Genomic DNA, 15527 nt, shown 5'->3' with positions numbered 1-15527 from the left:
GTGTGTGTGTGTGTGTGCGTGTGTGTGTGTCTGAGTGCGTGTGTGTGTGAGTGTGTATGTGTGTGTGTATACGTGTGTGTGTGTGTGTGTGTGCACAGCGCTCAGATTTGGCTCCAGGAGCCTTGCGTTTCAGGAGGACGCAGCTGCTACACCTTCAGCAGTCGGCTGTAATTATGCAGAATCAATAATTTTGATGTTTTTCTTTGTTGCTTCTTTGGTACGGCCTGCAGGACGCTGCGGGCAAGGTGCTGGACCGCTGGACCATCATGTCCCGGGAAGAGGAGATCATCACCCTGCAGCAGTTCCTCCGCTTCGGCGAGACCAAGTCCATCGTGGAGCTGATGGCCATCCAGGAGAAGGAGGGTCAGGCGGTCACCGTGCCCTCGTCCAAGGCCGACTCCGACATCAGGACTTTTATCGAGAGCAGCAACCGGTCCCGGAGCCCCAGCCTGCTCACGCACCTGGAGAACAGCAGCCCCTCCAGCATCCACCACTTTGAGAACATCCCCAACAGCCTGGCCTTCCTGCTGCCCTTCCAGTACATCAACCCGGTCTCCGCCCCCCTGCTGGGGCTCCCGCCCAACGGGCTGATGCTGGAGCAGCCGGGGCTCCGCCTCCGCGAGCCCGGCCTGCCCAATCAGAGCGAGCCGGTGGACAGCAGCGAGTCGGAGGTGTCGCTCTCGCCCTTCCGCAACGGGCAGAGCCCCAGCCGGGGGGGCGGGGCCAACAGCGTGTCCAACGTGGTGGAGCCCAAGTCAGAGCCCGCCAGCGCCTCGCCCATCTCCCCGACGCCGTCCTCCCAGACGCCCCAGCAGCAGCAGGCTCCGCCCCCGCCGCAGCCGCACCAGCAGCCCCCGTCCGGCGGCCTGGGCGACTCGCACCCCCACCACCCCCACCCGCACCCGCACCACCACCACCCGCACCACCACCTGCTGAAGAGCGAGCAGTCCAAGAGCATCACCACCAGCTCGTCCTTCTCCTCCAAGATGCACCGCATGCGACGCATGGGCGCCACCTCCCGCAAGGGGCGCGTCTGCTGCAACGCCTGCGGCAAGACCTTCTACGACAAGGGCACGCTGAAGATCCACTACAACGCCGTGCACCTGAAGATCAAGCACCGCTGCACCATCGAGGGCTGCAACATGGTGTTCAGCTCGCTGCGCAGCCGCAACCGACACAGCGCCAACCCCAACCCCCGGCTGCACATGCCCATGCTGCGCAACAACCGCGACAAGGACCTGATCCGCTCCGGCGGCAGCGGCACGCCCGTCATCTCCAGCGCCAAGAGCGGCCTGACCCTCACCAGCCCCGGCCGGCCGCCCCTGGGCTTCGCCACCCCGCCCCTGGACCCCATGCTGCAGTCGTCCCTCCAGAACCCGCTGGTGTTCCCCTCCCTGAAGTCCGTGCAGCCCGTGCAGCCCGTCCCGCCCTTCTACCGCACCCTCCTGTCCCCGGGCGACCTGGTCAGCCCGCCCGTGTCCCTGCCCACCAGCCCCTTACTGCCCCCCTCCGTCAACGCCGCGCCGCTGATGGAGCACCAGGGCCCCGCCCCCGGCTCCCACAACCCCCTGGTGTCCGAGGCGGGGCCCGTGAGCCACCGGCTGCCCAACCCCGCGGCCCCGGACCCCGTGGCGGACCCCATGCCCAAGAAGAAGCCCCGCAAGTCCAGCATGCCGGTGAAGATCGAGAAGGAGGTGATCGACGTGGCGGACGGGTACGACGAGAAGGACGAGGAGGACGAGGAGGCGGGGCGGCCTCTGAACGGGTTGCCCGGCAACCAGGGCTGCCACCCGCAGTACCCGCAGCTGCACCGCACCAACAGCAACAACAACAACAACAACACCACCCACGGCAATGGCAGCGGGGGCAGCTGCCACCAGTCGCCGTCCCAGGACGAGATGAGCCCCGGCCTGAAGGCCATGCTGCGGGGGGAGCGGGAGGGCTCCGCAGGGGAGCTGCGCTGCATGGACAGCTTCACCTCCGAGGACCAGGACCACGAGCGCGACTTCGACAACGAGTCCGAGACCTCCGAGTCCAAGATGTGCTGCGGGGACGAGATGATGGACCACGAGGACCACCGGCACCTGGGCGGGCTGGACCGCGACCTGGACCGCGACCGCGACCGCGACCGGGACCTGGAGGAGGCCCAGCTGAGGAAGGAGATGGAGGAGAAGAACCACTCCCTGCCCTCCCCGCACCAGCCCGTCATCAAGATCAAGGAGGAGCTGAGCGACCCCACCTACGACATGTTCTGCATGAGCCAGTACGGACTGTACAACGGCGTGGGCGGCATGGCGGCGGCCGCCGCGGCCGCCAGCATGGCCGCCCTGCACGAGAGCTTCGTCTCCTCCATGAGCTACGCCGCAAGCCCCCCGAAGTTCTCCTCGCACTCCTCCGAGGGGGAGCTGTGCTCCAGCCCCGACCCCAAGATCTGCTACGTCTGCAAGAAGAGCTTCAAGAGCTCCTACAGCGTGAAGCTGCACTACAGGAACGTGCACCTGAAGGAGATGCACGTGTGCACCGTGGCCGGCTGCAACGCCGCCTTCCCCTCGCGACGCAGCCGAGACAGGTGGGTCAGAACCGTCCGCCCGGCCTGCTCCTCCTCCTCCCGCCACCCCCCCTCCCCCCCGCCCCCCGCACCTCCAAATTCACGTGGAAATCACCCTTTTTTAATTTGCAGTCAATCAGCCCAGAATCCTCCCAAAATTTGCTTATTTTTAGTTTTGACACTGATGTATTTTTTTCCACCACATTTCTGCATCTTACATATTTTAGATCTTTAGATCTGATAGGTATCAGCCGTTAGAGAAACGGTTAGCGTGAGCGTAGCATTATCAAGCGTACAGACAATAACAGGAAACAGAATTCCCCAGGTTTGTTTAGAGAAGCATTTTTTTCCTTTTGTGTGGGACATGGCAGGAAGACGAATGGACGCGTATCTTCTCTTATGAAGTAAAATATTCTTCATAAAGGCTTTAACCCAGACTTCTGTCTCTCAGCGAACCGGCCCAACTCCCGTCAGAGCTCGAGCTCTCCACGACCAGCCTGATCCACCCCTCACCTCCCTCACCTCAGGCTGCGCTCGAGGGTTTCGACCTCACGAATACGCTGTCCGCGCGTCTTTGGGGGGGGGCACAGCTGCCTTTGTCTCAGGCCGCGCCTCGGCGAAGCCCCCGGTTCGGCCGCCGGCCTCATTTTCGCAAACGAGCCTCTTGAAAAGTGCACTTTCGCTCATTTTTTTTTTTTTTTTTTGCCGCTGCTCTCAAGTCGACGGCGGACGAAGTGCGGTATAATTGCGAGAGGCTGGCGAGCAATTTGGGCTTCGTGGCCGTAATTCCATTTCCCTGCTCCCGTGCAGGCATTACGTCCTAAGAGCTCGACGGGAGCGCGGACCGGGAGGCGCACACACACAGATCCCAGAACAAATATTAAATATGGCCGGGGTAACAGCGATGTGTCCGCCTGCCGCCCAGCGGGGACCTCGCCCGCTCTATTAAAAGTTAGCCGGCGGATGAAGCTATATTACTCTGGAGCAGCGTTTCGTGCTCCCGGCTCCATGTTCTTCCTTCAAGTGCGGTAATGCCGCCCCGGCTCGATAAACTCCCAATTCAATTCAGCGCCTCTTTCGTTCTTTCTCTCTTTCACCTTTTCCCCTCCCCATCTTAAATTAAAACAAGCATTTGTTTCTTACTTTGTGCCACTTTTTGTTTTAGTAATGTGGCCCAATTTTCGTTTGAACGCCACCCCCCCCCCCCCCCCCCACCCCCCTCCCAAAAAAAACGGTTAAATGATTAGACGAAGCGGGCTTGCGTTCGGAATGACACGCACGTCTGTTGAAACCTATGGGGGTTCGCGTCTGACTCTAGCCCTGCTTGAATGTCCATATTTGTCCATGTATGTTTAATCCACTCCATGTGTGAACATAAGGGAAAGGCTGCGTATAAACAAGACCAGGGCCCAGAACGTTCTCTGGAACGTTAGATAATTAAAATGATGGCCGTACTGTGCCAGAATTTTCATTTGTTTTCTCAAAGTAATCATATAATTTACATAAGGAAACAAACAAAGGAAATATTCATTTTACATCTGTGGTTTTCTTATAAAGCGTGACTATTTGAGGGATTCTATTCCTGCTTTCTCAAAGCACCGTTGTCATAGTTATGAGTGTGTGTGTGTGTGTGTGTGTTACGGTTAGCTATCTGTCTCACATAGACCAAGATGCGTATGTTAGCAAACATCACAGGCCTGTCAAACCTTTTTTCTGAAAGTGTAACGATGTGGAGGTGAAATGATATGCGGCCTGTGTCTTGTTAACAAACCTGAAGCATGTTACACTACCTGATTGAAAGGGAGTTTCTGTTTAGGAAGGGAGTAAAATGGTTTATAGCCTCAAACATGATGTCAGATATTTTTAACATACAATATATATATATTTTTTAATGGGCTAATTAGTCAGGCAAATAGATTGTTATTATTGATGCTATAAATAGTCCTATGCTGGCAGGAGATGTGCCTTTAGAAATATACTATAAAACTCTACTATTCATCAATATATTAAATGATGATAAAAGGACATATTCTGCAAACGATATGGCATGCAATCAAAATATGGCATTACCTCTAATCTTAATACAGCCCAAAATAAAAAGCTAAATTTAAAACATTTATTGCAGCAACGAATATTGCAAAAAATATTATCACATGACCACAACCACAATATCAAAATACGATCTCTTGTTCTCGCTGGAGAACTAGCCTCTGTACTGATGTGTTCCACTGAGAAATTCTACTCATATTGGAAGTGCTCTTAAGAGCTGTAGTGTTTTTTTATTTTTCTATTTTAGTAAAACTGCAGACTGTCTGCTCATCATAATTAAAGTTACAACACAAAGCCTGCTCCAATGCTTTACACAACAGTGGCAGTGATGATTGACAGGCAGTGGCAGAGATGCAGCCTTTGGTTTTCAGCTGGTGTTGTTTTTTAAATCATTTAAATGTAAGATTTCTGTTTTTTAATATTATTTGTGACAGCTTACTTTCATGTTTACTTTGTTTATTCTTTTTGTTTAGTCTCTTAGCCTCTGTTCAGCATTTTCTTCAAGTTTTCTTCCAGTTTTTTTTCCTCCATTTTCTTTCTCAGTTTTTGTTCAGTAATGTCCCCTAATTCATCCCACTTCATTCTGCAGGATTGGTTCTGATTATGTCGGGCTTCTAGTTTTTCTTGTAAATTTCAATAGGATGCAGGATTCACATAGTTCATACGCAATTGAACACAGCATTGGTGTCAGGCACACATGTAAACACAAATGTCTCCCTCTCCCTCTCTCCCTCTCTCTCCCTCCCTCCCTCTCCCTCTCATCCACATGCACAGTTACAAGCACAGCGCAAGCCTGATGCGCACATACGTAGAAAGATTCGTACTCGTGGATTAAAGGAACACCTTCATGTCGTTAAAACCGCTTTCCAGCCAAAGGGCCTGAAATTCTACACATAGGAATACCAACAGAGAGCTTGTGTGGCGGACATGTTAGCGATATTTAGGATCGCTGGGCTGTGGCGGTGGGGGCTGAGGTGGACAGTTAATGAACGACCGTTAATTTAAATGAAAGGCTCTTGTGTAAGGCAGACGTGGGGAGGTGGGGGGGGGGGAGGCCATGTTGACCAGGAGCAGGCTGATCTGCAGCCCCCTCTTAATGAAGCCAGGAGTGCACCATGAATCAGTTTTCCATGATGACCCCCCAACCCCCCTTGTCTACAAATTATATCATTTAGCAGTCGATCTTTTTTCATTAGCGAGGCCCGACAGCAGCCGTCCCCGCTCCTGTGAGCGCTCGCTTCCACGACCCGGTAATGGCATTAGAGAAATGCTTAACCTCGTCAGCGAATGAGAATATGACGGCGGTGCTGAGATCCAATAGGAACAGGGCTGAAAAGTTTCCGACGGACAGACAGGGCCCTTCTCTTCAGCGCACACACAGACACACGCACTCTCAGAAATAAAGGGACAGTGGAGGTGTGTTTTTTTTGCTGCTGTTCTTTAAAGAACACATATTTCCCCTAGTTGTACCGTGGAATTACAATAATGTTCTATTTGGGTACTAATACGTAAGTACCTTTTGAAGCGAATAAAGGTTACAGAGTGTGTGAGTCCGGGGGGGTGTTTGTAGGACAGCCGTTACAGAGCGTGTGAGTGTGTGTGAGTGTGTGTGAGTGTGTGTGGGGGGGGGGGGGGGGGGGGTTAGAAGGACAGCCGGTACAGAGCGTGTGAGTGTGTGTGTGTGTGTGTGAGTGGTTGGGGGGGGGGGGGGGGGGGGGGGGGGGGGGTGAAACAGGATGTGGCAGAACGGTGTTCAGGCCCTCTCTATTGTTTCCATATTTTTCTGCGGTGAAATTCCTGGCATCTGGGAGGCATTACAGGGCCGGTCCTTCTATGGATTATGGCGTATTAAAACGCCAGCAAGGCGACGCCAAGCCAAGGAATTCACGGGGTGCTGAAGCCAGAACTGAAGACCCCGCATCAGAGGTGCTTCCAAAAGCCCTTTCAGCTAACGACAGCAATGCGAGCGCGAACTTCAGATGAGCTCCTATGGTACAATTCATGTTCTAGTAACAGAGGAACAAAGAAATGATTTAAAATGTGTTACCTAAGCGAGGTAGGAAACATTAGCACCAAATATAGTCTGTATTATTATTATTTTTATTTTTATTATTATTTTTATTATTATTATGTAATAGCTAACAGCACATTCTGGTGGTAAGCAGATGTAAATGTTAATACAACCTGCAATGCATAATGTGCATTTAACAGCTGTAATAAGGGCCCTGTAGCACAGATTGCTTTAACAAGCGTTTGAAGGGGGAACCCACACACTCCAGCAAACGCTCAGCCTGTCATTCCGAGTAACACGTTACTGGCTGTAGCGTAGCATCACCCAGGGAGGCAGCGATGCAGTCGGTCGGGATGACTGTCTCATCGCTCACCTCTGACCCCTGCTGGTCGGTTGGGTGACCGCGGTCTGCTTTCTCAAACAGCACATGAAGTGTTGAGCTTGTCTGTGCTCTCCCAAATTGATAGTGCAGACTGCAGCAGTGAGTAAGGCTATTGGATTAAGTCTAATTAATGAACAATTTAATTTCACAGAGAGGGATAAAGGCCCCTTTCTGAGAGAGAACACATTTGTTGTCAACCTAGATGGAACAAGGATGATGTCCCTTTAAACCTAGGAATAACATTAAGTAGAAGACATTAATGAACAATCATATGAAAAAGAAAATATGATAATTTTTTGTTCAGATTAGATGTCTGTGTGAGTTATGTGTGTGTGTGTGTGTGTGTGCGTGCATGTGTGGGTGTTTCTGTGTGTTTGTTACTGTGTGTGTGTGTCTCTGTGTGTCTCTGTGTGTGTGTGTTACTGTGTGTGTGTGTGTGTGCATGTGTGTGTCTCTGTGTGTAAGTAACTGACACAGTGTTTGTAAGCAGCGTGCCATCTGTGTACAGAGGTAAATGAGTGTGTTTTTTGCGCAGGCAGCCACAGAGTGTCGGTGTGATTAACTGCAGGAAACACATGCACACCAGTAATCATCAGCGTTATTAGACCTGTTAATCATAATCCCCAAAACAATGACAGGGCCCTGTTCCCTCCCCGTCCCGCCGTCTCTGCTGCTGCTGCTGCTGCTGTTCTAGTTTTTTTTCTCGCCAAGGCTGAGGCTCCCAGCTCACGCTAGGAGGGCAGACCGAAAGGACAGCTCTGTCCGGGACTCCGTCTGTCCTGCTCTCACCATCTTCTCTGTCCCCGTTAATCGCCGTGGAAACCGCCGCTCTGCTTCACTGGAATGGCTCTTTTCGCTGCCTCTGCTCAGGCAGTAGGCCTTTGTTCATACGGAGCTCACGTCAGCAGCCGTCCAGCTGCCAGACGCATCTTAAAAAATAGCAACGCCTCGCCGCTAGTAGTTTATTTTGCTTGACCATGCACACATCCTTGCTCTGTTATTTTAATTTAATGCTGTAGGTTTATTAAAAAATTATTATTATTATTATTTATTAATTGAATAAGGGGCAGCTTTCAAAATATTAGCATATGTCCAGGGGGGAGGGAATATGGTTTTAAAGATTTTGCCATCATTGTTGGAAGACTGGTCATAAATTATAGATCTTTCAAAATTATATGCTAAACCCCTCAATTTGATGATGTAAGGTGTAAGAAATGCACTTTGCGAGATAAACAGCATCAATAATTTATTGACGACAATGCAGAGGAGTATTTTCAAGGATGTTTTGCCGGCCACTGAGTTTTAGAACTGGCCTGATGGTTATTAATTATTATTAATATGGATTTCGTGGTGCGTCAGTGAGTCCAGGATCTTTCTGAATTTTCCCAGCCTCTGCCGTGAGACATTTCCTTCACAGGCGAATCTCACGTAAGCACGGGGTAGCGGGAGGAGCTTCACAGGTCTTTATTTCAGTCAGACGGCCGTAATAGTTCTGGGACGTTCTGTTGGAGGATGATGGATGAACTCTCCCTGCCTTCCATCTTAATAACTGCATTCAGCAAAAGGAAAACAAAACAGGGCGAAAAAACCCAGGCAGTTTAATTTTGCCTACCCAGGCTTTTCCCCCTAGTTAGTACATTACGATTAATTTAGCAAACAAATTTGCCAGGCTGACAGGCGGGCGCGTCGAACGCGGAGGAGAGCCTAAAGATGATTAACGTTTCTGGGACAGGCACATTAGCGGCACGCGCGCGCGGTGCCTCCGCTGGAAAGTAAAAATGGCCCCTCTCGAGACTTCCCCCGTTCTTCTGACGAGATGAGACCGTCAATTTGGTTTCTCTGCCACATTACTGGCCATCGGGGAGGGAGGGGGGAAAGGAGGGCGGGGGGGGGGGGGGGGGGTTGGTTTGGGGGGGGGGGGTGAAGAGTGGGAGGTCGAGCAAGGACTGGGACGGTGTAGGCAAAAAAAAAAAAAAAAAATTCAGATAAATGTTCGCGACACATCCTACCTGTTATTACAGTGGGGGCGAGCTGCGCAGGAGCTGCGCAGGCGCTGCGCTGTAAATGAGTTAATGCCCCAAAGACTTTACCCCGTCGCTTATCTTCCAGCCCATAATTTCAGCGGAGAGGGAGCCGTGTCTCTCGCCGGCCTGTGAGGGAGATTTGTCTCATATTAAAGTGGATTCAGACGACTCCGGCGTCGACGTCTTTCATTTCAGCACAAAAGGCCGAGCTGGCGCAGAGTCGTGTCTTCAATGACGCTTTCTGTTCTCAGGGTATTTTTCTGTTCTTCAAACAAACAAAAATGTTTTTTTTTTTGTTCCCCTTCCTTCATTTTATATTGAATTAAGTGTTTTATAACAATAATATTTAATTATATGAAATATTAATATTTAATTTGTGAAATAAGGCTGAGCTCCATCTCAGAAAAATCCACACCATGAAACCATAGCTGTTTTGTCCTAATTCACAAATGTCATGTGTGTGCTTAAATGAAAAATGCCCATTATTATAATTATTAAGACATGTATTCTCACCCAGACAAAAGTGTGTCAGCTACAATCAGTGTGACCCATTCTGACTAATCCATTTCAAGGTTAGCTGGAAGGATGAATTCCTTTCTTATGTGCATATAGAAACCTGCAACGATCACTTAAATCTTTTTTTTCTCTATATTATTCATTATTCAACTCCCCCATTCAACTATCTATATCGTCCATTAAAAAAAAAAAAAAAAAAAAAAACAGTTTACATTTTAAAATGTTTATTCCTTTCTGGTTTTCAGAAAATTATATTGAGTTAAATTCATAGACTGGATAAAAATAAATTGCAGAATCAGTTAAGTTTAATCCTTATTGCGGATTTGGCATCATGGGATATGTAGTCTGTGGAGGGAGCAGGAAAAGTTCTGTGGAAGGAAGGTCATATGACTGAGTGAAATTCAATGCCGGTCTGTTCAGCTTTACTGTAGTTATATCACCTGTGTGCATAAATCTAGTCTAGTAAAAAAAAAAAAAAGGTAAGATTTGCAGATGCATTGTTCGTAAATTTCTGTATAGTACAAAATTAACAATTTTACCAAGGTGTTAGTTCTACAGTCCAATATTCAACCTTTGTTTTGTGCTTATAACAGCTAGTACCATTTTCCTCTGTATGAGTTTACCAGTCACTCGACTCAATTACACATTTTTATATAAAATCAAAAAAACATTAATTGCCAGTCACTTTTTTATAGAGTGTAAATTTTATTGTCATTCGATGGGATAGAGGCCATGTTTAAACGGAGGGAAGCTGCCCAGCCCCTCCCTTAATTACTCTGACCTTCTCTGGAGGCGGGGCACGTGTGAGACTTCCCCCCCATTCAGCTTCAGTGGTTTTTTTGGTTTAGAGGTCAGGTCAGAGGTCAGAGGTCAGACTAGAGCTTATGAGCAGTGTGAGGGGTTTTGTCAGATATGTAGATGTGCTACAGTGGCTACTGGCTACTTTGGGTTCATCGACAGCATTGTGTCACACATCCGCGCTCGGCCAATCCTGTTCCTGTCTTGTAGGTTTTCATTACAGTCCTAATAAAGCACTCCTCATTCAACAGCTAGAGATCTGCTAATTAATAGAATCAGGTGTGTCAAATTATGGATGAAATGAAAACCTACGGGACGATAAATTTTCAGGAACGGGGTTGAGCAGCCCTGCACCTGAACAGCTTTCAAAATAACCTAAGCTGACTGTCTGCAGTTGACAGTTTTATTACCTTGTTAAGGAAGAACATGATGTTATTAATATTATCTGATTGCATTTTTCCCCCCACACTATCCATGTTTTTCATTGTTTGTCACTGGATTTTGTTCTGCCATATTAGCAAACCACCGCTCACATTGGGGGTTTTGATTTTAACTTAACACTGCATTTTGAGAATTGCGTAGCATGTGGCATTTAAATGATGTGGTTTGTTGAATTCGAGCCCGTTAGCTGAACACACTGAAGACATGACACAGCTACACTGACAGAGTAGAGAGTCCGTCTGCTATGATTCTCAGTGCTGATGATGGCAATTTAGTGCAAGACCCCCTTAATTGACCTTATTCACTGAAAGGGTCCCTTCAACAAATGTATTTTTGTACTTCTTGCAGGAGAATGTCGGATAGGGAAGTAAATAATTAAAGGAAGGGACTCTTTTTGACTGCATCACCATGGCACTGCTGGTAAGCTCTACTGCATATTGTGAAATCCATGTATCAGTCTTGTTTAGGATGCCGTTTGAAAGCTTCACAGCACCCTTGCATGTGAAACCCTACCTGAGAGCACTGGATTTTTTTAAAACTCATTTTTTATTTTTTTTTATTTTTTTATTTTTGTTATTGTCCCCCCTCAAACGTAGTTCATAGTATGGCCTGGAACATCTTCATTGAGAGGGAGAATGAGCGGAATGTCTATGATGTATCCATGTGTAACGGTGGCCCATGTTTTACCTGTCTGTTTTTACTCAGTCTCACCTGTGCTATGTGCGTAGTGTGTTCTGCTGCAGTCCCAGCCAAGAGGCCTTGTAAAGTGCACCACTGTGAGCATTATAGAGACAGAACGTGGTGGAATAGTGTTTGGCATCACGTACAGTGGAAGGCTTTAAAATGAGAGCAGAGCATGTATTCACTTTCTTTGTGTGTGCATGACTGGCAATGTGCTTTGTAATCCATGCATTTTAACATGCGACAGGGCCTGCTTTCCTCTGACACACCTGCGGTTTCATCCACTCTTAGCGACGGATGAGTCCCTGTTTTATGCGAATGTCAACAAGGAAGCACTGTAAAACTGTACTGTATGTAAAAAAAAAAACAGTGAAAATGTGAAGGACGTAGGATGCGTTTTCGTGACTGAATTAGGCAATGTCCCACTGCAGGCTAATGTCCCACTGCAGGCTAAATGTGATAATGCCGTCAGACCCCCTGTTTGTACAGTGTCCAGTTCCCCTTGTTATCATATTAGCATGGCACAAATCAACTGACGAAATCCCATTCAATGTGGAAGAGTATTTAATTAAGCCAGTCTATTTAATTTCAGCAGGGCACCAGATTCGCTGACAGGCACAAACCCGGCAGCAGTCGTCCTCTTTCCCAGCCTTATCGGAGCGCACTGCCTGCTGCCTCCAGTGGCTCGAGGTTTAGACGTACACTAAAGAACGCTTCGCACCCTGGATGGAGTTTCCGTGCAGAGTCCGTGTCCGCTCACCCCACGCGTGAGAGACAGAAAGAGTCCGACGTGGCACGGGCAGGGAGAGAGAGAGAGAAAGAGTCTGACGTGGCACAGGCAGGGAGAGAGAGAGAGACAGAAAGAGTCAAACATGGCACAGGCAGGGAGAGAGAGAGAGACAGAAAGAGTCAAACATGGCACAGGCAGGGAGAGAGAGAGAGGCAGAAAGAGTCAAACATGGCATGGGCAGGGAGAGAGAGAGAGACAGAAAGAGTCAAACATGGCACAGGCAGGGAGAGAGAGAGAGGCAGAAAGAGTCAAACATGGCATGGGCAGGGAGAGAGAGAGAGAGAGAGACAGAAACCGTTCCTGAAATAAGCGCAAGCGTTCGACACATCGATTGATTTGCTGAAAAACATCTGGGCAGGTGTAGGGCAGGAGTGGGACTTCCCACACGCTAGACAGTCAGGGGTCCTGTCTGCTGCCAAAGAGAAGCTTCTAGCCCCACTATTTAAGGATTGCTTTTATTTCGTATTCTACGGTGTACTCTGTCAACCATTTAGCATTTGTATGTTGTGCCCTCTTTTAAGAATGCTAGAAACTGATGTTGTTTGTGAAAGCTTGAGTTGTAATATCAGATGTTACTTGTTCATAAGTTTCCTATGTATATATTTACAGTATATGCATATGTATGAATGATTAGTATTTTTCATAACTCCATTTTGCACATAATAAGAGATAATTAAAATAATTTCCTTTAAAGTTTGAAATAAAAATGCTTAAAACATTTGAAAGGAATTCAAAACCACAGTAAGAAATAACTCTCTCTCTCTCCCCCCCTCCCTCTCTGTCTCTCTCTCCCTCCCTCTCTCTTTCTCTTTCTCTCTCTCTCTCTCCCTCCCTCCATCCCTCTCTCTCTCTCTCCCTTGCCCACAGGCACAGCGCCAACATCAACCTGCATCGCAAACTGCTGACCAAAGAGCTGGACGACCTGGTGCTGGACCCGCACCACTCCCCCCTCCCCCGGGACCTGCGTGACGACTTCCTGTCCAAGCTGTACGGCGGCCCCCACCTGGGGCTGGAGGGGGTGATGGGGGTGGGCGGGTCCGGGCGGCGGGGGCTGGGGCTGGGGCGCGAGGACATGGGCTCCCCGACGGGCGCTGAGTACCCCCACGCCAACGGGTACTGCCGGCTGCCGCCGGACGAGTACATGGTGCTGGACCTGAGCGCGGCGTCCAGCGCGCCCTCCAGCGCCCAATCCAGCGGCAGCGTGCACTCCTCGCCCGAGTCGGACGAGTGCAGCGACGAGGGCATCCTGCTGGACGACCCCGAGGGCGCCAGCGACGCCGAGGACTGCTCCCAGAGGGCCGAGGGGCTGGGCGCGGACGGGACGGAGGCGGGGGGCGGCGGCGGCCGCGGGGACGGCGGCAGGGACGACGGCGACGGGCGGGGGGGCGAGGGGCCGCCCCACGAGTCCCCCGCCTCGCTCTCGACCCCCGGCGCCGCCGCGGCCAACGGGGGCATCCTGTGCAACATCTGCCACAAGCTGTACAGCAACAAGGGGACCCTGCGGGTGCACTACAAAACGGTGCACCTGCGCGAGATGCACCGCTGCAAGGTGCCCGGCTGCAACATGCTGTTCTCCTCCGTGCGCAGCCGCAACAGACACAGCCAGAACCCCAACCTGCATAAAAACGTGCCCTACGCGGCCATGCTCGACTAACCCCCCGCCCCCCGCCCCCGGCCCCGCCACCCCGCCGCCCACCCCCCCCCCCCCCCCAGAACCTCCTCCGCCCCGGTCTCTATTCAACACCCCCCCGGACCAGCATACATCAGCATCGGTGCCTGTGACCTCTTTCAAAAACGTCATATTCCATCTTATACATATGTGTGCGCGTGAGTGTGGGTGCGCGTGTGTGCGCGTGTGTGCCTGTGAGTATTTATAATATATATGAATTATATAAACTGTTGTATTGTTCATAGTTCGGCTCGTATATGCATATTTATACATGTATATAAAGGAAACTATGAACGATATGCTGAAGCTTTGCAACGTGACATTTTCCTTTTTTGGAGGTGTGGGATGATGCGACTCTTTGAAGCGGGGCGAAGCTCCGCCCACTGGCCCCGCCCTCTTCATCCTGACAGGTTCCCCTTTTTTTGTCCATCTCCAAAGAAACTCTTCAAACTATTTGTGACTGTTGCCTGCAGAAATGATAATAATACTAATAAAAGAGAATACCTTCTTGATGTATTTGTGTAATGACAGCTTTTAAAAAGACCCTTTACCACAGCATGACAGCTTAATTTGTAAATAATGCCCCAAGAGGCTTTTGGTGTAAAACAGTTGTATTGATGGTTGTTTGCGTTTTTTGGTTTCGTTTTACAGGACTTCCAGCTCTCCAGAATAGGCAAGAGGTAGCGTCTGGCTAGGGTTCTCATTTCGGACTCAATTCTTTTTAACCGAGGACAAAGTAAAAAAAAAAAAAAAAAAATATCCTTCTTTTTTCTAGATATACTGATGCAGAGGCCGCCAGCATGCTTTCTGGCTCCTGATTGGATACGATTTTTTTTCTCTTTTTTTTTCCTCTTCCTTTTTGGTTTTATGTTTTTGTAGCATTGGTATAAGAATCCAGTCTTGCACTTTGCAACTCGACATGGGGGTGTGTAATACTATCCACAACGTTAGCCTTGAGATGATGGGGGAGGGGGGGGGGGGAGGAAGTTGCTGAAGAGCGGTCGGTCACAGACAGGAAGTGGGACGTTGATGGCGGCAGTGCCGATGGGACGTCGCCGTGCTGATGATTCGCATAAACGCCTCCGTTTGTGCTCAAGTGTTCCGTCAAAAAAAAAAAAAACTACATTAACAGTGACTCTCCTGTCACAGCAATGGCCGACGTCCCCGTCCTAGAGTGCGCGGTGTCTAGGCGATACTCTGGCTCAGGAGCATCTTCCTCCATACAAACAATACACAGACTGCTGTCTCGAGGCGAAATATTACTATGAAACCTGTTTATGTTCTATTTTGTTTAATTATTGTCTGAAAAAAGGAGTAACCCAGTGTGTGGATGTGTGGCTGTAAAGTAATATCACAAGAGTTAGCCGAGGTTAAACTAAGTGATCTTTTTTATTGCATGAGGTATGTGTAACCCGATGGAGGTTATCATAACTGAGTTGGTGAATGTCTTGTAATTCGTTTCATCACTTCTTTAAAATCTGTAATGCAAAAGCAAGCCAGCGTCCCTGTGAGAGTATTCTGTGACGGCCACCATGTTCAAAAGCTCACTGTTGACATTAACTGTGACCAAACCAGATCAAGTGTTGTTTTCTTAAGTCTCTGGCTGAGTGACACTACA

General features: G+C 49.4%; 1 protein-coding gene across 7 annotated transcripts in view; it reads left to right on the top strand.

Moving 5' to 3' along the window:
• bnc2 (basonuclin 2) overlaps window positions 1–13900 on the top strand; it is a 293681-nt gene extending 279781 nt beyond the window's left edge. For 6 of the 7 annotated variants that reach the window (XM_035426255.1, XM_035426256.1, XM_035426254.1 and 3 more), the window contains 2 exons: window positions 231–2569; window positions 13108–13900. In XM_035426255.1, coding sequence (XP_035282146.1) covers window positions 231–2569; window positions 13108–13894 — 3126 coding nt within the window. In that variant the 3' untranslated portion in view covers window positions 13895–13900. Of the gene's footprint in view, window positions 1–230; window positions 2570–11117; window positions 11190–13107 lie in introns of all 7 variants that reach the window. The other variant, XM_035426260.1, reaches the window with a different exon arrangement.
• The last annotated feature ends 1627 nt before the right edge of the window (window positions 13901–15527 follow it).

Source organism: Anguilla anguilla, chromosome 7 (genome assembly GCF_013347855.1).
Source record: "Anguilla anguilla isolate fAngAng1 chromosome 7, fAngAng1.pri, whole genome shotgun sequence".
Lineage (NCBI taxonomy): Eukaryota > Metazoa > Chordata > Actinopteri > Anguilliformes > Anguillidae > Anguilla > Anguilla anguilla.
This window is presented reverse-complemented; position numbering and strand designations above follow the sequence as displayed.